Source organism: Thunnus maccoyii, chromosome 1, assembly GCF_910596095.1.
Source record: "Thunnus maccoyii chromosome 1, fThuMac1.1, whole genome shotgun sequence".
NCBI lineage: Eukaryota > Metazoa > Chordata > Actinopteri > Scombriformes > Scombridae > Thunnus > Thunnus maccoyii.
This window is the reverse complement of record NC_056533.1, coordinates 21,271,301-21,296,407: the sequence shown is the minus strand read 5'-3', so window position 1 is coordinate 21,296,407 and position 25,107 is coordinate 21,271,301. Positions and strand designations below refer to the sequence as shown.

The 25,107-nt window shown below is 43.6% G+C and overlaps 1 protein-coding gene across 3 annotated transcripts in view; it reads right to left on the bottom strand.

Annotated features, from left to right (window-relative positions):
- zfhx3b (zinc finger homeobox 3b) overlaps positions 1-25,107 on the bottom strand; it is a 344,746-nt gene that overhangs the window by 87,781 nt on the left and 231,858 nt on the right. For all 3 annotated transcript variants that reach the window (XM_042396488.1, XM_042397285.1, XM_042398099.1), the window contains 2 exons: positions 3,177-5,705; positions 2,420-2,999 (listed from right to left, as the gene is read on the bottom strand). In XM_042396488.1, coding sequence (XP_042252422.1) covers positions 2,420-2,999; positions 3,177-5,669 — 3,073 coding nt within the window. In that variant the 5' untranslated portion in view covers positions 5,670-5,705. The remainder of the gene's footprint in view (positions 1-2,419; positions 3,000-3,176; positions 5,706-25,107) is intronic.

The window sequence follows — 25,107 nt, the reverse complement described above, 5'->3', positions numbered from 1 at the left end:
TCATAATACAACAAAATCCACTTCTCTGCTTGTATTCTTCTGCTTCTTTCTCTCCAGATTGCCTCTAAATCAATATGGACACCTAACAGATTAATTCTGCTCGGTACTGAGTCTAAACGGTGGAGAGGGGGGAAAAAAAATAGCATGCTCATATCCTATGACACCAACCACAAAACTGATGTCTATACAGTCTGGGAAGGCTGACTTTAAAAATGAATGCTAAAAAAATGAGGTAGGAGCAGCCGGAGTTTTTGCCTTTGCTTGCTGATCTTTAATCTTTCACTGCCCAGACTGAGCATGCAGGCTTGACCCCGCCTGGCTTTACACTAAATTAATTCCAGCAGCTCCTTTTTATTTATTGCTGCAGTATGCAGCCTGCTCTCGGACTTTTCTCCATTACCTGAGTTTTTATAGCCAAGAGAGGGAGACCTTTGAGAAGCCCCCTGAAATCACTCACAGACCCAGCTCCCTGGTCATAGATCCTTACACACTTTCTCTTACAAAACACACAGATCCAAACATACATGCCCAATTGGTATCCTTGTGCTGTCTTTTCCTGCACCTGACATCTCTCATTTCTACCTAGGTCTCATGCTCCATTACTATGGATTCAATGATTTATAACAAGCCTGGATCCTATTCCTCACTAAATTCTGGTTGTAAACCATTAGACCAAGACTGATTTGTAGCTTTACATCTATTTTCACATAAGTTATTTTATACTGAAACAATAATAGTGTAAAGTAAATATGTCAATCCATGTCTACATTTACACAAATATTTTTACAATGATGTTTATACATAATCATTTTTGTTTATTCATTTCCCAAAATGAACGCTTCAGTGAATAGCTCTTGAATTTGTCTTTTGTGCTGTTTCACAGTATACGATAGACAACAAATATCAGCACAAATAGCTGAATGTCACATTCCCTTCCTTCTCTTTAACTCCATCTCACATCTTCCTTTCACTACAGTAGCTGAATCATGGGAACATGGATTATCAGGAGGCTGAGATCATGTGAGGTCAACATATGTCATCTATTTCTTTAGTAAGACACTGGAAAGTCAAAATCCATAGTGAGAGTATGAAAGAGCATCTCTCACTTTAGCCGTCTGGTCTGAGATCTTCTTGTGATGGCGGATTCTCTCAGAGATTTACTGAGCCATATGTATCATACTGTAGAGTTAATATCAGACTGTTTGTGTAAGATGGCTCAAAGAGTTCCTTAAAGTGTGACCAAAGATGACACTACTGTAGTTTATGGGCCTAGACTGTGTCATCATAGCCTCCCTTGTAACATGCTTATTAGAACTCACCTCACAGGAAAATGAACCAGATGGCAGCAGAGGGAAAAAAGAATTAGTCACAGCAATCAATTCTTGTTTGTGTCTTTGAACTGGCGACAGTTGGAGACAAGTCTGTACAAACTGTGGGGTTGTAACTGGCACGCCAAACACTCCGCTATGCTGCTGAATTACCCATGCTGAGCCCTCTAACCTCCCTTCTTTGACCAAGATAAAATTTATAGCTGCAATTACAAAGTTAGAAAAAAACAGAGAACTCCAGTGGTGAAGTTCAGCAGCAGTTTGGGAATAATGACATAAAAAGGATGAAGCTGGCTGCCTAAGGGGAAAGGCAGGGAGAAGAGAACATTGAGGTTTGGCCCTATAACTCACCTTTTGTGAGCAAAAAAAAATGGGTGTCATAAAGTGAACTTCAGTCAAAATTTCATAGATATAGTGTCACTTAGATGTCCTCTTAAGGACTGTGTGAGAGGGAAGACAAACAGTCTTAATTTAAGTGCCTCTGGGCTTCTGCCTGATACTTGGCACATTTATAGATATACATTTGTAGATGAAACCAATTGGCAGACTGGTCTTGTGCACTAAAAGGTTTTACTGTGCATGTGAGATTAAAGCAATGAACATAGGCCTACTGTCATGTACATTACTATCATGTACATTATGTGTAAGGAAATATTTTGAGGGTCTGGGGTAAGCCGCCCTGTAAACTTGTCTCGGATGGATCCGCTTTCTTTCCCACTCCCTCATGTTTCACTGGCACTCTGCTTGTAAAATGGGAAAATTATGTCAAGTTCACTAGGCCAGGCATACCTTCGAGCAAGAGAAAGAAAGCCAGATGCCAAAACTAAAGAACTGTGATATACCTAGTATATATAGCAGTGTAGAGAGGTAAGATATGGGTACTCCTCCTCAATTTGTGTGCTGTTGAATCAATAAAAAGTGAATGACGTTATTTAATGTTGCTTTGTAATTCGATAAAATTACATTCAAGATCAAGTCCAAGTGAAACTGATTCACATTAAAGAAATTGTTCTGAACTGTACCGGGTGATTTTGTGGGCAACTAGGGACATTTCTGAAAGCAAGAGAGGCAAAATAAGAGTCCTAGCTCACCAAGTGCAGGGGCCAAGGCAGCCATGTTGGGATCCAGGTGAAAGCTCCCCATGAGGAACTGGGCTTCAGCTCCAGCTGGGTCCATCTTGAGGCCTGGTGGAAGGCTCATGTTCTGGGTCAGGTAATATTGGTAGAGCTCGGCCTCAGACGGTGAGGGCATGGCTCCCAAGCCCAGTCGGCCATGCTGCATCTGAGTCACATTCTGCTGGAGCAGCATCATGTTGTGCATGTGCTTCTCGCTGGTCATGTGGATACGCAGGTTCCGTGCCACATTGGTCTCGTAGTCACATACCTCACACCGCCAAGTAGGTTTGCTCTTCGGCTTGGTCGGCGAGGGAGCCCCACAAGGTCCGGCCACATGGGTGGAGGACTGTGTAGGGTGATGGTGGGGAGGGTGATGGCTGCTAGCCTGGGTAACTGAGGGGACAGCCACCACTCCTCCTGGGGCATGTCCAAACACCTGCTCTTGCGCAGAGCCAATGGAGCCTCCATTCTGTAGCGTCTGCATGTTGTTCAGGTGCTTGTCTGACTGCATGTGGATGCTTAGGTTGCCCTTTGTGGTGGTGGAGTAGTTACACACCTGGAAAATATCAGACATTGTGTCTTGAACTGTGTGAAAATCAAGTGTTAAATACATTACTTTAAAATACCAATTACATCTTACATGAATCTAAATGGCTCAATAAATCAACAACACAAAAAAACTTTATTGCACTCCTTAATAAAAGGAGCATCACCACATATCTTTGCTACATACCTCACACCGGAAGGGCTTGTATCCACAGGTATAACTTTCTCCACGAGCTAGACGAGGGTGGCTCTGACCACTGCTGCAGTACACACAGGAGCCTCCAGAGTCTGGGTGCTTCTCTTTCATGTGGGCCTCCAACGTCTGCTGGTACTTGTAATGCCAGTTGCATTTGGGACACTTTAGTGTCTTGCACGAGTTGCGTGAATGCATCATGGTCATGTGACCACCCAAGGAGCGTGAGGAACCTAGAATGGTGTCACATTTGGGGCATTCTACCCCACTTCCTCCGCTGCCACCAGGCCCATGGTTCTGTGAACACTCACCCATCCCTGTTATGTCACAGGAGCCCCCGGGGAGGGGGTGAGTGTGGCCATGAGATGAAAGGTGCAGGTGATGATGATGGTGGTGCATGTGGTGATGGTGCAGAAGGGCTCCATTTTCCTCCTCTCCCTCTGCCGGGCAATCATTTGGTTCTGGAGCTGTGGCACTATCTCGATTGGCACTTTCATCAGCAGCAGCATTGGAGGACAGAGGTGAGGAGGAAGTGCCAGCAGTGTCATCCTCGCTCCTTCTGACAGCGGCTGCTGCCATTGCCATGGGAACAGTGGGCCCCTGGCAGTTAAAGCTCAGAGGGAGCTCTGAGGTCCTCCCCCCACCATCTGCAGCTGAACCCTCTTCCTTGACAGAGCAGGAAGTGGAAGCAGGGGCTTTGCTGTTGAATGTAGAACTGACTGCAGAGGTGCAGGCAGAAGGCTGGAGAGCGCTACTAGGCATTAATAAAGGAGATTTGGAAATGCTTTGGTTTGAGACAGCTGGTTCCCCCGCTTCACCCCCATCACTGCTACTGTTACCACCACAGGCCACTGCCGTGCTTTCTGCCTCCACCTCGTCTTCCTCCTCCCCTAGTAACAGTTCCTCTTCTTCTTCCGAGCCCCCCATCTGGCTTGATAGGTGTGCCTTGCTTTCATGTCTCTCAGTGTCCCTATCCGCTCCCTTGCATGTCAACTCTTTCCCACCAGGCTCCTCTGTTCTCCCTCCCTGTTTGGGCAGGGCAATGGAGTCTTTGGCAGAGCCGGGGGATGAGGTAAGAGTGGACGCTTTGGGAATGCTCAGCCCACCAAGAGAGAGGACTGAGCTGAGTGGGGTTTGTTGCTGCTGCTGTTGCTGGAGGCCAGAGTCAGAGTCTTTGTTCAGGAGGGTCTCGCTGCCCCCGCTGCTGCTTCCAGGCTCCAGATGGACACCACTAAATGTGCCATAGAAGCTCTGGCCAGAGTTAATGGGGAGCAGGGTAGATGGCAGAGGAGTGCTCTTATTGTTTGGTTCCAGGAAACTGATGAGGGGCTCTTTGTCCTTCCCAATGCCCTGGATGATGGCAGATGCATGCTTGTCCCCTAACAGCCGCCGCTCATCCTCACACAGTGTCATGCGGTGGTCATGGACGGCGTGAGTGGCAAAGGAACGCGCATAGCCAAAGGACAGCTTGCAGAGAAAACACATGAGAATGGGCTTACCCTTGCCATATAGGGCCAGCCCATCGAATTTGGAGAAATCCACGTTGTTGGGAACATCTTTGGATACACAGGACTTCTTGGCAGACCCATCGCTGTTCAGGTAATCCTTGTTGCTTTTGTGCCGCACATCGAAGACACGGAAACTGTGCAGGACAGGGCTTAGGCCTGCCATGGTTGAGGTATTGGGGAAACCTTGGTCTGAATTGCCAAACCACTTCCCGAAGGACGAGGCTATGTGGAACGTGTTGATGATCTGAGGGTAGACTGAGGATGAAGTCCCAGCAGGTTCTCCCGGTTTTCCCCCACTGGTGAGAGAGTTTGTGGGAAGCATGCCGGGTACCATGCCCCCACCACTTTGGATCAACTGACTGAGGCTCTCTACGATGTAGGCTGAGCCATCTGGCTGGTAGACTATCTCTCCAGCCAGGTTCTCCACATCACTGCTCTCCTCTTCCTCTTCCTCCTCTCCTTCCTCACTCCCACTCTCTGGCACTCCCTGTTGTCGTGTGGGCTGATGATGCAAAAGAGTGGACATTCCCCCTCCCCCTGATGCCATTGGCACCCCAGGAAAGGGTTGAAGACTTGGGAAACAGCTGTCAATCTCCATTTCATCTAAGTCTTCCGATTCTTCTTCTTCTCCACAGCTCACTCCCTCTTGCTCTTCTTCCTCAAGACCCTCTCTTCTGGAATGCAGCTGGCCTGTGGCAGAGATATCACGGTGGGCCTGGGGTGATGTCTGTTTTAGCTGCTGCTGCTGGGACTGTAGTTCTCTCACCCCGTCATGAGGTGCACTAGGGTTTTGGGGTTGAGAAGGGTAGGGAGCAGACAGAGACAGGGGGTCCAGGGAAGGGGCCTGGTTGGTGCAAGGAACCTGCGAGCTAGAGTGATCGTTCCAGGGCTGTGGTTGTTGCTGTTGCTGCTGCTGCTGCTGGGAGGAGCTGAGCCCATCGTCTGTCCCAGAAACCACGGGAGACTCACAGCTGTCCATGCTGATGCCTACATGAGGCGTTCATCGCATCCAGGCCTGCAGAGACACAAATGGGGTGAGATAAGAGGTTATTGTTGTAATTGGGATGTTTAATGTAAACGTACACACATATACATGGGCACACACAATTAATTTACGTTGTAAAAGTTGGAAACATAAATATCTATATTCTCCTAAACATGATTATACCTATTAAGAAAAGATCAGACACTGAATATATGAAAGGGACTCTATGTATAGGAACTTTAAATGAAGAAAATAAAATGTATGGCACATTGGGTGAGAGCAAAAAGTCTGAGATATAATTGGAAAAATGACACCGTGCTCATTACGCTAGATTAGGTACTTAAACACAATACCTGAGACAAGCACTAATAAGCCGTCGATGATTCATCTTCCTGCCATATCAGGAAGGTACCATCTTTTATCTTCACCTTCCAAACAACACCCCTAATCTTATATTCTGCAAATCCTACATCCGTTTTTAATTAACTTGCAGTCTGAAAAAAGGAGAAACAGGCTAACTTAATGGATCAAATAGATTCGTTGTGAGATAATTAGACACTGAGAAGCCACCCATCAGCACATTGAACATTTACATAACTTGAAGAAAAAGGGAAAACTGCTTCTAAAAACACAATGCTTGACAGTATCATCATTATCACTCAGTTTTCAAATTGTGTACATATAAGTAAAGTATACTACATGTGCATTATTGAAATAGATGTGTTTGAATAAGGGCAGTATTTTCTGTGAGCCCAAAATACATAAGCTGGGTCGGGACTTCACCACAGCTGTGTTTAGATCTTGCATCCAATAACCTCTATGCTCAGCCTGGTTTCAAACACTCCAGCCATCCTCCGCCTCTGAAATAATAAATGGGAGCTGAGCTTTCGGGAGTTGGCTATGCCCCGAGCATCTGAGAGGCCCAACACAGGCTGCAATTTAGAGTGCAGAAGAGATAAAATGATAACGCAAGATACTGCTGAGCTAATAATTTTATTAAAGGGATGCAGCCAACATTGATTAAAGGGGGCAATCGGGCTGAAACCAATAACTCTGGGCTGCCCTTTAACCCGCCAGTGCTGAATATTACATGAGCAAAGTTTCCCAGCACCAAGCTCACTGCCATGTCCCAGTTGATTAGCACATTCACTGCTTGCACTTGATTTATTTACTTATTTACTTAGGGATGCAAATTTCAGCTGTGATCACAATGGAGTCTACCCCCACACCCTAACATATTAACCACTGAGGGAGAGGAGAGATTGATAATGTCTGTCTCACTCTTCATGAATGTCTGATGAAGCTCCCCTCCCACAGAACATACCTGAAACCTCTCCAGCCTATATGCACTCACACAAAAATAATAGATGTGTGTATTTAGACTTTAGTATAAACAATAACAGGCATACAGAGCATATTGTGGGCAAAGTAAAAATAAAGTAAGAATTACTATAATGAGAGCAATGACTTTGATTAAGGAAATATACAGGAAATATAATAGTCAGTATTGTCATAAATACCCGGGGATAGACATTTTCTGTTGAATAGTTCACCTGATTATTTTGTTTACACTCTACAGAACTAACCCTGATGACCCCTGTCTTGCTTTGCATATGAAATGAAAGATATTAGACTGACTGGCTTATTAACAAGATTGCTTTATACAGCCAGACATGATTTAGAGATGGCTGCCATATTGAGTAAGGGGATACTAGTCCTACTGGTCTGTATTTATTATCTGCTCCATTAATAAGAGGCTATGAGCTCAACAGCCATTTCACACAAATGGACTGAGGGCAGTGAGAGTAGTGCTAGAAAAAATGCTGCATGTCAAACAGACAGTGACTCTCCAAACTAAAAGCATTTGGATAAACTACACAAAATGAAATTTAAAAAAGTAGAAAATGTGACTCTTCTAAAAGGACTGCCTCATAGAAAAAAAAAGTCTCCATGTGTCCTGTCTGAAAATGAAAAATGAAATGAAAAAGAGTGTTCACACCTTGTTCCTGTAATCTATTCTATCAGCCCCTCCCCAGATTCCACTGCCTGTCTCAACCAGGCCTGGGAACACTGGGCCCACATGCTCAACTAGTAGTTAAGACTGCTAGTTCACAATGACCTCTAAAGTTCTAAGTTGCCTTGATGAGTCTGAACAGAGTGGCTAAAGTGTACTGTACTGAGGGTATGTACCCATCCATTCCTATTACTGCCGTAAGATACCTGAAGCAATTAGCAGTAGACAGGATACTACGATGACTCTTGATCAGTGCTGGAGCACTGCGCCAGCTTGGTGTGTCCACTGCTTACAGAAAACAGGATTGCCCTTTAAAATCAAGATGGTGTAATTCAATAACCTGCAGTGGTTACTGATGAGCAATGGGATTGTCTGGAGTCGGCAAGTCGCAGATGGGCCCACTGATATAACGCTGTTTGTCTCTCTGAGGTCTGCCTGGCTCAGTGACACCTGTTTAAGGCAGGAAAAGCTTTAATCTCTGGGAGGCACTAAACAAGTCCGGGAGACAGACAAAGAGACGCGGTCGAAGAAGAGGGGAAGTGGAGGAGGCCAGTGTCTCTGTGTGCTGACTGTGTTAATAACCACAAATCAAAATGATGGAACAGCCCGCTAAAGGTGACTACTGCTGAGTGGTATTATGTGAGATTATATACTGTAATGTGTGTGAGAATTCTCATTTACTTTTGCATACTAGCAGTGCCACTGACTGCACAAAACAAGTTATCTTGCCATGGCCTCTACCCTTGAGTTGTATCGTAATTTTCAATGTGGGCCCACTGAGTTGACAATAAGCAAGCTATATGCAGCCACAACAAGCCTTAGCTGACAATAAGAGATAATCAGAGGGAAGAAAAGGAAGGATTCCTGAGCTGATCTGAGGGAGTGCATTCTGATGCAAAGATCCTGACGGTGTAACTTACACTCCTGCTGCCACCTGCCTTTAAAGACTTTATGCCAGGCTCTCTCTTCTCTCTTTTGGCCTCCTCTGACAAAAAATTAAAAAAAATAATAAGTCATACTGCACCTCCTCCCTCCACCCTAACAAAGCAGATAAGGTTGAGCCTTATGAAAAGGCCTCAGTCCTAATGAACACTGTCAGAGAGTGGGTCTGGATGTCATTTGGTAGGGATGGAAAATGAGATAAGTTTTAAGTTATGGGTCCTTTCATTAGGGGGGATTTACCGGCCAACTGAGGGAGGACTTAAAGGCTAAGGAACTATCTGATTATAAGCATGCCCGATCACCTGCCTGAAGGCCTGGCCTTGCCTCCAGAGGAGCCTGCTCTCCAGGGGTTCCTGAGGGAATTAGATCTGACTCTGTGAATACTGTTGGGCTATGGACATGATGCAGCTTTGACCCTTACTCCTACCCACATCCACGTTAACAGTGAGGGAACACCTCTTTAAAATGGAAAAAAAGCAGTTTCTTAATACGCCTAGAGGATCCAATACAATACACTAGATCTGATTTTCAATTGTCCCTCAGTGATGTTGCCTGTCTGCGTCCGGTCTCTGAGCCATCACAGAGCCTGGCCAGCCACCGCAGGGTAAGGGGCGCTTATTGAAAATTGGAAAATCAATGGCGTGAATGCTAAGCAAGTTACAGGAAGATGTGGGAAGGAAGGGTTCTTATTGATAAAGCAGGGGAAGGCCTTTGATGTTGCACTAGGGACATGCTCATTGATGGGAGAACCATTGTAGTCCTCAGGCAGAGTGAGGCCCAGGTTTATCTCCTAGGTTAGTTCCAATTAATCACCAATAAAGACATGCATGCATTGCACTGTTTAACATAAGTCTATTTAAATGCCTGACATGGCTTATAAAATATATAAATATTGGTTTTAAAACTACAGTGAGCGAATTTACATTTCTGGCACTGCAATGCAAGTTTTTTTCTTTCTACTTTTCTTTACAATCTATTCTCTGCCAAAACTAACTGCAGCCTACTAGCCTAAAGAACAGTTATGGGTTAGAATAGGTTTAAAGAAAAGAATAACTATGTTACATGCCAGTGTACAAGTGTCATGAAATGATTTACTATACAGAAAAAAATGTTTTAAACACTGCATAAAATTATGAAAGTAAACTCTAATACTAAAAATATGAGTCAACTATTATACTTTATTAAACTAAGTTGTTAATCTTTGTGATTAATGATTTTTTTTAGAGAAATAATAACACTGGCAATAATTCAAGTAGTCTGAAAGGGAAAAAATGCATATTATCTTTCAGTGTCATAGACTGTCACAGGGTCACTTTGTCTGGGAATGTGAGCCAAAAAAGTTTGTTTACCACTGCTAGACAAAAGACCATTATAGTTAGATTAGGTATGTGGGGTTTGTGTTCTATTTGATCCCCAACATTGTAAATCTGACAATTAACCATGTGCAGTTATACAGCATTGTTGTTTATTGTGTGCTGTAAATATTCTGTCTACCATTTTGCTAATGCAGACATAAGGGTGCTCCAGTATTGCTCCAACAGCAGGAGGCAAAAAGTCACCTCAGGTCGATGGCACTCAGCCTGTAAACAGGGCTTCCCGTAAAATCAATGATCTTCAGTAGGAGCTATCAGTCTGTGGAACAGAAATAGCCATGGCTGTGTTGAGTCTGAGGCGGGGAAGAACAGTGCTGTGTGTTTACATGAGTGTGTGTGAGTAGAGGGGGCCAGTCACTTGCATGTCTGGGAGTATTTCTCAGAGATAGCAGAACTGAGGCATGCAGCTTCTGTCATGTTACAGCCGGTGAAAACATCGAAGTGTGGGGTGCTATAGAGACGAGATGCAGATCCAGATTTCAGTACTGTTGTTTCGTACGTGTACTTTATGCATCAAATATCTAGTGTTGGAATAAGTATACTGTATCACTACAGTTAAAATAATCCTTGCTGATTACAATATAAGAAAACTCAAATACCCAGGAGGCAATGTGCTGATTGTTGTAGTTTCACAGCACTCAATTTAGTAAACATTTTGCACTAGCGATACTGGCCAGAGAAGGCAAAATTGATTTGTTTGCAGTATCAATTGCCTCCTTTGTTAATAGACTTGAAACAGAACCTTGAAAATGATTTTACCCTTTACGCAACACCATCAAATTCTGCTAATCCATTCCATGTTGCAGAACGGAAGAAAAGTGATTTAAGACAAAGCAGCAGTGAAATCACAGTGCAGAACTGCATGTAACTCATACACAGGGAAGACTGATTAAATGATCTGATCAGAACTCAGCTAACTTCCAAAACCCTCCAGAAGGGATTTACACATGGCACTAGAGTGTTTCCTCAGTTTTGGAGGGTGTGATAGAAACAGCGTGCTGGTGTAATTAGAAGTAGTTAATTAGCTGTGGGTTAATTACTGGGTTCTGCAGAGTGTTGGTGAAAGACCTGGTGGGGTGGCAAAGCAAAGGGAAGCAGCGTACACACAGCAGGAAGCTCCCAGTCTCCCGCCAATTAGCAACCAGCATGGGGGGGCTTCTGTGGTAGACTGGGAGTATAAATGTGAGAAGGCTCATATCATTTCATTCAAACCTCAGTGCAGGGGAAGAGATGAAGTGAGCTGACAAAATACATTCTATTTAAATATGCACACATTTTAAAGACTGTGTTTGTAAAAAAAAAAAAAAAAAAAAAAAAATCCAAAAGACAAATTAGCCAAAAAGTCAAGTGCAAGTTTTAAGACTGATACTAAAAATAAAATGACAACCAGGTTTCTGAAAAATGCCAGATTAAGAATAAAATGAGCAGGGACTATTTTAATTAGTACAAAAGTAACTTCTCATTACAGCAGCCACAAGCTATCTTTCTTCATTTACAAACCATACTGAAAGACTGCACTGTATTATTTTCCTGTTATGTCCCATGTGGTTTGTTTAGAAAGCTTTGTAATTTATAAGAGCATAAATTATCCTTGGAATTAAGGTATTGATGTATAATCAGAGATGGGCTATCGGCACAAACTAACGTTCGCCCCCAGGCAACCCAGTGCACAGAGCACACACAGTATACACTTGTACACAGTAGGTAGTCTGTAAAACTGCAAAACAGACAGAGAAAGAGAGATAGAGAGAGAGATTTCTATAACTTCTAGCTGTGTCTTTCAAATACTTATCAGATTAGTTAGATACACATCGCCATTTTAAACCAACAGACATGGATATTGAGTGATTTGCAACAGTCTGACATGGAACCTCGCATCCTTTAGCATGCAGTGCTGACTTTCCCATAGTGAGGAATGCAGAAACACTGAGAGGACACTTGATACATTGTACACTGGTCTGTCTGACACTAGCACTAATCAATCAGAAAACAACATACTGGTCATGATCCTTGGGAAGATTTCTAAATGTAAAATGTTTAAAAATCCCAGACAGATATTTGCAGATATATATTACTCTGTAATATTTGCAGATTAGCAGGAAAGAGGGAGAAGATACAGAGATACAGAAAGTAGGATTGTGATAGGGAGTTGGAGAGAAAGCAAGAGAGCTAAAGACACGTGTCCAATGAAAGGTCAGGGATAAGGGGGAAATGTGCTGATCAAAGTCTTTGAGCCCCAGGACCTTCATTTCTACTAATTATAAAATCTGCCCCTATTTATATCTGCGGGAAGCAGACGTTCTCTCAAGAGAGGATGGAAGTGAAATCTGCTAACTACAGTGCTTTCATAGCTTCTGTTTGCACTCATTCCATTTCATTTGCTCTATAGTAACAGGATGAGGGTGCTATAGGGGGTTAAGTGAACCAATGACTGCAACTTAAAGTATTTGGGAATGTTGCTGTTATGAAAGTTAAAGACAGAACAGTATGTACAAAATTCTGCAATGCTGTGTGAAATGAGAAATATAGAATCACTCTACTTTTAGGAGGTGGGAAACTAATTTATGTTATTACAGGAAACTATTGCCTAAAAGGCAAGACCACATGGTGCCATACACACACATACACATCTTCCAGCAGTGCTGCAGTTAAGGCAAGCCAACCACAAACACAGTTGTTAAAATGATCAATACCATTGAAATATTAAACCTTAAGAAGCCGCATTATTGATTGGGAGCCCAATGATAAAATGGTTTATTATCACAATTGTGGGGCTTTATGTAAATGTTTTGGAGAGACCATCAGCTGTCCATGGGCTGCGGCTAAATTTGATGCGCACCCCCCTTCTGCTCCCTTACCCTGCAATCCAAAACCCTAGGGATTGGAGGGATTGGGGTGAACAGGGAGATGTCATTACCACTACTTCTACTTCCATTAAGGATAGCTGACACTGATCAGCATACCAAGCCCCTGTTGACAGAGAGATGGGAGAAGGGGGTCTGCCCCCAGTCCCCAGAACAACCTGGTAGCTCTGGGGTGTGGTCTCAGGGATCTCCAGCAGGCATGACAGCATACAGAGGCGCAGGACCCGTGCTCCATGCAGGGATCATGCCCTGACAGACAGACAGGGGACATGGATAACATGTCTATAATCCTGGGCCTTTCTGTGTAATCTGGAAAACAAATACCTTAGTAATGACCCAGTCCTGCACCTGGTAAAACACTGGGTTCACTGGCACCTGGAATTAGACGAAAAACCACTGCAGAGCATTCTTAAAGGGATACACTCCTTGAGCAAAACGCTAAAGGAAGTTTTAGAGGACATCAATATATGGATTAATGTGGTGTTTTCTGAGTTAAATCACACAGAGGCTCAGCAGTGAAACAGTGAGGCAGTGCCACAAGCCTGAGAGTTAGGCCCAGTCTTCTGTTAAGTGTCTAAACCTGAGTAGGGTGATAAGATCCCTTTTAGAAGGCATGTGAAGGCCAAATGACCAGGAAACCTGAGTAATGTGGGTGAAAACTGTCTAGGGTGAGAGCAGAGATGTGGAAAGTCATGCAGTGTTATGTGTGGAAAATGGTAACTTACTATCTCCTTTATGCACCTCATACTGAGGAGTGGTGCAGTCCCATGCACATATGCATGTGTGCACACACATACTCACACTCACACATACTCGTGTGCGCACACTCACACATGTGAGCGTGTGCGCATACACATACACATACATACACACACACACACACACACACACACACACACAGAACAGGGATTAGAGGGTGTCCCAGTGAAACCATTCTGTGGAAATTATTTCTTTTCAGAAAAAAAGGCATGAAAGCCAATGGTGACCTGGCCTCTAATTCTAGAGTAGGATATCCTGGGTAAATAATTAGAGGGTTCCTTTGAAGACCTTGCACAGCCGAACCATTCACTCCCCCCTTCACATTTGCTAAAGTCATTAATGACAAAGATTTAGAAAGGAAAAGCGAAAATCTTTCTGGTACACAAATACGTTTTTTATGAGGCCTGGCCCAAATTCCTCTCTGCTTAGCTGAAGCCCTTATCCTGGGAAAGAACTGCAGGGGGAAAGTGTTTTCTATTGCCCCCTTACCCTGCTGAATTATGAGAGTTAATAAAGTTAAAAGAATAATGTGCTGTCTTTTAAAAGAGGAAGTGAACAAGAAATTTTGGGACACTGGATGTCAAAACACAGGAAAAACAAAGCAACGAGACACTCGTCTCAAACTCTAAAAACAAAGATGGCTTTATGTTTGAGAATGACAAAGGGGAGTGGTAACAAGTCCTCTGTGAATATTAACAGGATCCGTACCTCAGTGGACATCACTGACTTATAATACATGGCTAATCTAGTGCCACAGAAGCATTCAACGCTAGTTAGTACTCACACTTAGCCACACTGTGTATTGAGCTGAGTGGCTAGCCTCATTCTCATGAGAGCATTTCATTGAGATGAAAAGAAACTTTAATATGTCTTCAGTCTTAACATGCCAATGGGATGCCTAATTTTTACACATGCAGTTTATAAACAGAACACTCATAAATCAAATCTTGATGCAATTGTCATCCTAAAAGGAGAGCTGTGCTTGCCCTATGGTTTACAAGGACAGATTCCAAGGCAAACCTTGGAAGGTGATGTGCATTCCTTCTGAGTGGAGCAGTGATGAGGAACTGTCAACAGAGGAAAAGGGAAGAAAAACAAAAAGAAAACAACTTGTTAAGTGTTTAACAAGGTGGCCTGGAGGGCAACGCTGAAAGACACCTCAACACTTGACTCTGAAGTGTGTAAGGAACATCAAACAGCATTTCTGTAGCTACGCTGAGCACTGACAAAGCCGACCACAGCGTTCAGAGACCCTTCTGTGAAGAAAAACACTGCCGTTTGGCAGGAAATAAAGAGGTTAAATGTGACTAAAAAACAACAGTTCTGCCTGCAGTAGTAATCATAAGTGTTCATATGCACTAAATCTGAGTTCTGTTCTTTGCCACAGACCTCCAGAGAGACCTGTCTAACATGAGGGAAAGCTGCTGCCATCAAACTACAACTGAAACAGAGTAAACCCATTCTAAAATGTAATTGTTAATAATAAAACAGTTCCTATGTGTAATGTATACCCCTGAATTTTATAGCTGGAAGGTGTGTGCGTGGCACAGAGAGAGATGAGGCTCAGTGGCAAGCATTTTCATCTGTGACAACCCCCACAAAAGGAGAGCAAAGGCAGGGTTAAATCATCTCGACTGCACAGCAGAACCTGCTCAGAAGTTGAAAGAAAATCAACAAATATATGACCATTAAAGCTGTTGGCTGCTCACCAAAACTTGGCACAATAGTGTCTACAAGTGTCCAGGCACGTGAATTTGGGGAGGCAAATGCCCATGGGCTGGAAACACATTAAAAAATCCTATCTCTGAGCATGGGGGAAAAAAACAGGGAACAGACAAATGAGAGCTAGGGAGAAGCAAAAACTGGTGTGATATTTTAAGAAATGCAGAGTGTGTTAATAAGTTCCTCTTCTTCCTCTCCTCTCCTAGCCTGTTCTGACTGTTGTGACAGCTACAGTGGTGTGGAGCTATATTTGAGAAAGACCAGCCTCCTGCCCCTCATCTCCACACACACACTGCAGTCCTTGTTCATCTGCCTTAATGAAATGGCCACATGCCTCCTCTCATCCCAGAGCTGCTTGCACACTGTAGCACCTGGTAGATATAAATCAGCCCTACCGAGCTGTATTTGGGAAGTGAGGCATTAAGCATGACATGGGCTGTCAAAGTTCAGATCGCACCAACCGCAACATATAGTTGAACCGCTGCGCAACAGACCCAAGACCAAGGAGGAGGCCTACCATCAGCCTCTTATCTTCTGCCTCCCAGCTCCGCATGACATGGCTGCCACATCTGGGCCCCAGCTGGGCAGCCTGCTGAGCACAGCGTAGCACAGCTGAGGCTAGGTAGGGGAACACTAGAGCACCCATGCAACATGGATTCATCGTAAGACTCCCAATTACTGGGATCAACAGTCTCAAAAAAAGATTTAAATGGGTGTTGTTTGCTGCTATTTATCTTTGGGCTTTCTTATCTGTGAGCTGCGGGACCTTGTGGGTATTATTATAGTTTTTAAGTGGTGTAGGTTCTATTTCCGAGTGAGGAGATAAAAGTAGCTGAGTGCATGTGTGCTGTGTGAGCATACTGTATGTATATGTGTGTATGTGTGAGTGGAATTTCAGTCACGTGAGCTCGGGGTCTGAAGGTCAAACACTGCAAGAGAACCAACACATTCCTCAGAGGACAGGCACATATCTTTAGTGCATGAGCATGTACGTTTGCATAGACTTGGATGTATGCATGTGTAGGCATATTAAACTAGCCAGTGATCCAGTTTTCTGCCAACCCACCAGTCAAGCCAAAAGTTTTATACATGAATAATAAATATATTTTCATGCTTTACATGTATGGGATGAGTCCTCAGACAGATATACAAGACACAAAGGCAGGAAGACGGTGCAGTCGAAGAGAAAAATGTTATGAAAAACAGAGTGAAAAGGGACAAAGGGAGCTAAAGGGTGAGGATAAAGAATTATCATCTGCTATTTGGTTGTGGGCTTTCACAGATGGGAATGTATGATGCCGTGCTCTGCTTAGCTAGGAGTGTAAGACTCAATGGAGAGCTGAGGTGGAGTGAGGGCTGATTACAAGAGAGAAAAGTACAGAAAAGCGAACAAAGGGAATGGAGATGAGGGGACAGTGCAAGCAGCCCAGGTTCAACTCAACCCTGGTGTAATTTACATTGCTAGGTAATTAGCTTCAGGATCAGGGGCTCAAGCCAATGACAGATGTCTCTTGCAGGGAAAAAGCAAGCATGTGAAGAGGACCACAGCATTACTTTTATGACACATAACATTCATTAATTAAGCCTGTCAGAGGGAGCATGTGTCAAGGGCATACAGCTGCTGTATGTGCTGTATTAAATACAGACATACCAAGTTATGGATGTAAGGTTATCTTTGGCAGAGGTGAGTAAAATAACATAAAACCTGATTCTGAATGTGGGAAAAAGGATGAGGCCTTGACAATGAAATCATCTGGATGGTTGCATTAAGTGAGGACTTAGTTTGGACCCATGTACACTCATGCATGTACACACACACATTGTAATTTAGCACTTCAAAGGCAGATGACAGGAGTGACCACATGGAGGAATACTAAGGAAGAAGCACAGAACATGTGACCCCACATAAATACTGATAAAACACATTTGCATAATATCCACATAATATTTATGCAATGACTAAAAACAAAACCCATCAGATATTTTGCAGGGAAATAAACCTCACTCAGTGGCAGTAGATTCAGCACTGCCTAATAGTCCTTGAGAACTGCACATTTAATACACATTTAATTAATGATGTCATTGTTTTGACAAGGAAAGAGCATGCTGGCAAACAAGATAAACAAGATCTACTTTGAATCTTAACCCTGGGTCATCAGACAGCTCCATTCAATGCACCATATGATGAGGAAATATGTTACACACAGCACCGAGCCGCTACCTTGGCACCATGCTGTGTGTGTGAACACACATGCACCAATGTGTAAGGTCATATATATGAATCTGACACTATATAGCAACTAGATACAGTGCCATATTATGAATGAATTCTTGCTATTGAGCAGTGAGTTTCCACTCAGGCTGCTATGCCAGTGTACTGGGATAGCTAAGAGTCTTTACACATGCCAACTAGAAGTGGGAATGAAGCCATAAGGCTGGGAGGATAGACATATACACTGCAAAACAAACACACACACACACACACACACACACACACACACACGCACACACACACAATCCACCACATACCACAGATAGAAACAAAGCATTAAAAACATAAGTCAACAATAAAAAATTGCCCACTCATTCATGTGTGCATGAGCAAACTTGCTTATCCACGTTTCTGCTCACCTCCATGCAGATACACACAGAAAAAAACATGTTAGCAAGGAGGTGAGATTTAGAGCAGGGCCAACTGGCTCACCCTGAAAGTTCAAGTTGAGTGCCACTACAAATTACAAGTTGACAGCTTAAATTATCCCCAGTGTGTGTTTCTTACAATGTATGTGCATGTTGGAGTTTGCTAAGACAACTGCTGCCAGACAGCTGTTCTGGATGAGGGATTTACATGTCAACCATTATCTCTTCAAAAAAAAAAAAAAAAAGAAAAACAGTATATAATCTATCAGGCTACTCTGACCAGCAAATGCCCAGCAACTTCCTTCATGTTATCAATGATAGGACCCTCTGCCCCATCTCTAACAGATGCCCCCATATTTGAGCTGTGATGAGGGGGAGTGATAGGGGCAGTGTAAAACGAGAGGGTGACTAATTGGTTCATAACCTGTAATTGGGGAGATGTAATTGGAGTGGACTTGTAGATGCCAGGTGCACCTTCAGGAGGTGGGGCAGTGGTTTGCCCTTTGACTGGCTATAAGGGAGTGTGTGTGTTTGTGTGTGTAAGTGCATGCAATGGGGTAGGCTGGATTAGATGTGGGGGGGGGAAACAACACTCCTAAAGCGAAGGCCCCTGAAGAATAAAGCTTAGGTGTGGCATGTGCCTATTAGGTCCTTAAAACCACATTAAAGCCCATGTACTGAAACCTGTCACAACCAAGCACAGCCACGCCCAATGCAAATAGGCACATATATATAAGTACACACACTCAAACAATATAGACACACACAGTATACAACAGCTTCATGTCCACTGGAATTTTTTTTATTCCGTTGTTGGGAGTAAGAAATCTGCTGCTCAACATTTTCTCATGGTTCACATGGTGGGTCAATGTGATCAATGTGTTCATGGTCCACCTAGCCAATACTACACCACTGCCAATCAATGTAATGGGGGCTGAGTGTTAATTGGGACAGAGTGAGAGGAGGGTGGGTGATGGAGCATGATGGGCTTTTTGCAGAAGCATCAGAAATGCTGTACATGGACTTAATGAAAGCTGCGTAATGTTGACAGCATGCTTGTTTAATTGCTTGGTTAAATGTTTTTGTAAAACAAAAAAGGCGAATGGCGTGTGTGTGTTGAGTTGGTAGTACAGAGAGGGGGTTATTTGCAGGAACATCTGTTTGTTCTGCCCATCATCATATGATTATCGGTAATTAGCCACAACGCCTGCAGTTGCGTGGGTGCGGTCATGCATTCCCCTCTATGGACAGGTATGCAGGGAGCATCCATAAAACACACAACCTCCTGCTGCCAGCCCCCTACTTTCCTCATGAGTCACACACACACACACACACACCTGCAAGTGGGCCTCTCTAACATGTATCTTAGGAATTAACACTACAGAAGAATCACTTATTTTATTACGAGGCTGCACTTTAAGCTGTGTTATTTTGATAGGTGAGAATGTTACAAGACAGCACCAAGTGTAGACTGAGGCTAACTTCTGGGCAATAAAATTACTAAAGGTAGACTATGGGCAGTGTTGACTGTTCACTTAACTGAATGTTTTCTTTGCTAAAAGAAATGCTACAAGAGGTTTTCATGGAGACCAAGCTCAATCGTGAGGACATACTTGCTCTAAAGAAAAGTGGCCTTTACATCCTGCTTTGAACAGGACTACAGTATCCACTTCAAACAGAAAGCAAATCAGCTCCTCTTCACTCAACAGCCATGCCTCCTATTTATCGACAGGGAAACAAGTGCTAAAGATGGTGATGAAAAATAAATCTGCATTGTAAATTGGTGAGATTGCTTATCATAGGTAGCTCAGATATGACGTTGTTAAAAATAAGACTGTGATATTCAAATATTTAGCCAACCTTTTCTCACCATGCATATTTTGATGGGAATCTTGGGAAACTTCCACTGAACAAATTAGCAAATTAAACAAAGACAATAATAGAAGACAGACAGTGAGGAGAGGCATCGCAGCATACACTGTTCAGCCAACCTAGTGAAAGCATGGTTGTTTTTTGTGATGAGAAGCTGCAGAGCACAGGAAAAACCTGCCTGACAGATATTCTGTCCGTCAGCTAAGTGGAAGTAGGAAGTGATGGTAGGGGAAACAGCCTTTACTCTGGTAGAGGCTGTGTCCCCTGTGTTGCCTGTTGTCTTGCCCTCTTTATACAGGCCACAAGGTTAGTCTACATGGCGTTCAGCCCAGAAAACTGCTGCACTACATAAGGCACTGTGAGGGTTCACTTGCTATGTGAATGTCCTATATGTGGACCACTCAAAAATCCAATGTAGTTTCCAAACACCTTTTTTTTTACTTATTACCAATAAAATTAAAAAACCGTTTTTATCATTGCAGTGTTGCATAAAAACTATCACTCCCCTTCACCATGAGTCATCTATTTGGACCATTAGCTGGAAGTGAGGACATATGATAGAGATACATTGATTTTCCACCATTTTGGTGTAATTTGGTGAAGATTAATTAGCATTTTCCCTTGGTCTGCCCATCTTGCTGACACAATGAACACCGGTGGGTCACAGGAAGGTCTAAAGTCAGGACACAGTCAGTCCAAAAACAAGGTGGCCCCCACAAGACCCTGGCCTACCCCCAGCCTCTAAATTACCTAGGCTGACACCAGGGAGGGAGAGGCATAGGCCCACTTTGCTCTCTACTCAGGCCAGTGGCTGAGCAGGTCAAGACCTCCCCATTAGGGAGCAGGTCAAAGCCACATAACTCTTTACCTAAGGTGAGGGTCACTGTGATTCTCTGTCCAGCCAGGGTCAACCAGAGGTCTCTGGCCACTGAGGTTCATGGCAATACAATAAAGTAATCAATCTGGCCGCTGGACCCTGGTCAATAATATACTCCCAGGCTGCACAGGGTCACCACCTGTTCCCTGGCCTCTCCTTGGACTGTCCTGGCCTCCTGAAGTGCCCAGGTCTTAGATTTCACTGTCCTGAAGGGAAACTGGTAGACCATGGGGGAGCGTAATCAAACCCTCAGTCTAGACAGGCACTATGGCAATAACCCATGACAGACATTATGTACAAGTTATCAGTAGGCAGCAATGGGAAGAGCTGGACTTTCATTACTGTCAGCCATGCTGTCAGAAATACCCATTTTGCAACAAATCTGGACTTTTTCCTCTGCAGATGATACCTCCACTTACACTGACTACTATCTAAATTTCCTAATAGCAACCTTCGCAGGCATATGGCAACTGCACAGTGTCAAGACTTTCCAAAGTGGACAAAATATCCTTTATCAGACTACATTCTAAACAAAGAGACACAGGCCATGAAATGGACACTACTCACCAATATGAGCTGTACTCTCTTTGAGGAAGTGCATTTTTCTATTGTACTGTCAGCATCGTCTTTATTCCAGACAAAATCTCCACATACACTGTATATAGCCCAGACAGGATACACTATTCTTGATTCTGCTAATCCTTCTTTTTCCTAATTTCTTTCAGGTTTTTGTGACAGACGTTGCCAGCACTGTTTCTTTCTCCTCCCCTTTCTGTTCTTCCCTCTTTGCCCTCTCACGCTCACCATGAATGGAGGCAGACAGCATCCTTGGCGGCTGCCAGGATGAGGCAGCAGTTAATTCTTGGCTGCCCTCCCTCTCTGCTTAAAGGCAGGTATAGAGTTTCCAACAGCTCCAGCTGGCTGGATACAATGGAGATCTCAGTGCAGGGGCAGAGTTCCAAGCAGGTGAACTAACCTCTCCTTCTTTCCCTTATAGCCTTTATCAGCCCTCAAACAGCAGTACTACTAACACCCCTACACCTAAGACTCCACCAAAGTTTATCCTACCTTGCTCAAATTCCAGTCGACCCAACCCTGAGGTCTCACACCATTTCCTGGCTGACAGTCAATGCACCCTGTCTCGTAGAGAAACATAAAACTACAATGATAAGATCTGAAATAGAATCTAACGAGCTAATGAAACAGTGCAGGTTCATAGCCCAAAACACTGCTCAAATCTACTGCTATAAAAAATGTAGTAAAACCATGTACATTGTTAATGTCTCTGCACATGCATGTTTTCAACATGAGACAAGATTGGCAATTTGACACATTTTGCATCTCCATCTCCATCCTTACCTTTTCCCCTCAGCTCTCTCCTGCCAACAACATGACATGTCATTAGGCAGCATAATCAGCATGCTATTTGCATACATCTGCTTTATTTTATTGATTGCTCCTCATTCGTTAAGATTCAGGGTATATAATTAATGACCAACCCCCTGGTGCCACACCCTAGGGACAGCTAATTCCACTGCATACCAAGGGGATTTCAGCAGAGGGCACAAGTGGGCTTGTCACAGCGGGCACTGGGCCAGTATCAGTCCCGGTCCCCTCCCTGCCTCCGGCTGTCCTTGGTCCCAGCCAGCTCCTCTAACAAGGAGAGCCCTTCCCGGGCCGCGTTAACTAAAAGGACAATTATCTTGAGAACAATGATGCTTTTCACAGGGGCTGTGTTGTCATTAATGCAGTGGATCTGGTTACAGCAGCCAGCTTAAGCTAATTAAGGAATGCTATCTGTGGACTCTCATTGCTTCTTAATTAAGTAAGATTCATTTCAAAATGGGGACAAACTGTCACTTTTTTAGAAGAGGAGGGGGGTTGTTTTACCTTTGAATTGTGTTTGAATTTACTAATTTGGTGAGGAATTCTCACATGACAAAAAAGTAGCATTTAGCTTTACTGCACTGCTCACGTTTGGTTCATAGTCACATAAAAGAGGCTGTTTCATACACTCTTTGTCTATCACACAGCCAATCAAACAGAGTGATCTGGAATAAACATAAACATAGTATAAACATAATTTGACATCTTAAATCCTTGGAAGAAGACCTATCAAACAGCAGCTTTTGATAATGACACTGTTGGGGAACAGTACACCTTGCCTCAGTGATTACAAGCTTTTAGCTTCTGTCACAAACACTATCTAGACCCCACTGTGTCACCATTCTTCTCCACTATTAACAACATATTCTGATTGGAAATGGCTAACTGACTGACTGACTGACAGACAGACAAACTGAACGCTCTGGGAACAGTTGCTTTCCAAAAAGACAGCTGACTCTTTCTTTCCAAGGGGCCCACTGACCTTTTACATAGGAGAGGGCTGTTAGTCACCAGTCACTCACCACTGACTGACAACATGGCGAAAACTGAATGAGAGAGGAAACGCTTGTGTGTGTGTATGAGTGTGTGTGTGTGTGTGTGTGTGTGTGTGTGTGTGTGTGTGTGTAGGGAAGAGAGAGAGAAAAGTCAGAGTTCTGAGATCCTGCAGAATTTCTCTACATCCCTGGCTGCTCTTTAAAGAAGGACTCACACATGTGCAGAGGTTAAGATGACACATAAGCCCATTCAAAGCCATTGCAGAGCTTTATCTAATGACACATACTTACTGCTGTCTCAGTACTCCAAGACAATAGCTCCGGCTTACAAACGACAGGCAGCTAGTCAACCAATCACATGCAACCTAGTATTATAAAACACTGGCTTCTAAGGTTATGTATTTTAGGTATCTAAGGGGTGTGTGGTGGTTCACACAGGAGGGAGCAAATGTGTAAACACAGACACACATGAGCGCAGGGATCTGGTTTGGCAAGTATATATGTCCTTACTTGCTGGGTATTGTGAAGGAGGTTACAGCTGTTGATTGTGATTAAAATGTAAACAAAAGCCGAGTTCAGAGAAAGGGCGAGTATGTGAATTTGAGGGTTGATCAACTCTCACAGTCCTCCACACCCACTGAAATACTCATTCTTTTCACATCAAAACCTACATGGTTGGGCAGCATCTGAAACAAATATTTGTACGCATACAGCACATACTAGGCAACAAAATCCATTATTCATCTTCTAGAATATATTATATTGACATGTTGTTTGGTGTAATTTCAGGAAGGCAAAGTGTGCCTGGTTCAGAAAATAAAAAAATAAAAACCTGGCTTCAGAAATTTTCAAAAAACATAGGGAGACCTGTAACCCTTTACCCTCTGTGAAAATATCAACTTAATATGAGGATTTATCTCCTCCCTGTGGTGCCCATGTCTGGGGTCATCATGACCCCATCGTGACTACTCTTTGCATCAACAGCAGCGCTGCTTCTTCCATTTACCCTGCTTTTAGCCTCTCAACAAGAAAAATGTACTGTTTTAAGTAATCCTTGTTTGTACTGACCATAATTGATTGGGTAATCCTGGTTTAACATGCACTAAAGCCAGTGCTTAAGAATCTATTAGGAGGGCTAGCAGCTTAAAGAGGCAGGATCTATCTAATGTTGACTGCTAGATCTCTGTTCCAGTGCCTAAAGGTTGGAGGCGTTTAGTGACCCCTTCTCTGTTGACCCACTTTTAAGCCCCATCTCCTTGTCACATGGCCATATTTCTGCCTTTATTTCTTACCGTTTTATTTTCTCTCACTCCGTTTCTCTCATTATCTGTATCTGGTGGTTCAGTGTTACATTCATGTGCCAAAGCTTTGCCAAGGTTTATCCTCTGAACTCCACAAGTAAATCTCTTGGCATTCTTCCATCAACCTGGTGACACAGTTCTGATGGTGTTTAGGCCAGCTTCACCTGGAGCCACAACCCATCCCCACAGACACCATGCCAAAAGTCCTTGTCAACTCGACATGACACACGCCACACCGCACACTCATCACTGTGACAACCCTGTCATAATCAACACAAATCTCTCAGCGTCAGCACCAGGAGCAGAGGTATTATGGAGCTGGAGAAAGGGAGAGGGAGGAGGGGAGAAGGAAAGGCAGACACACTAAGTACAGGTCATGGTACTGTCATCTCAGTGGCTCTGGGATCAGGCAGCAAGTGTGAATGTGACTGTGCACACAAGACATTTCAGACAAGGAGAAGGCTAATTCCTGCTCCTCCTTCTGTCCTGACTGCTGTGGTTTTTGCATGACGCAGGAGGAGGTAGGGAGGTCTCACACACACATGCACACACACACCCACACACACACACACACATACATACACAGAGGAAAGAAGAGAAGGAGAATAATCCCCACCAAGACCTTTGCCCTAATGGGGCCCACTACTGTAATTACAAGGCACAGATTTCAGATCAGGCACTTAAGTA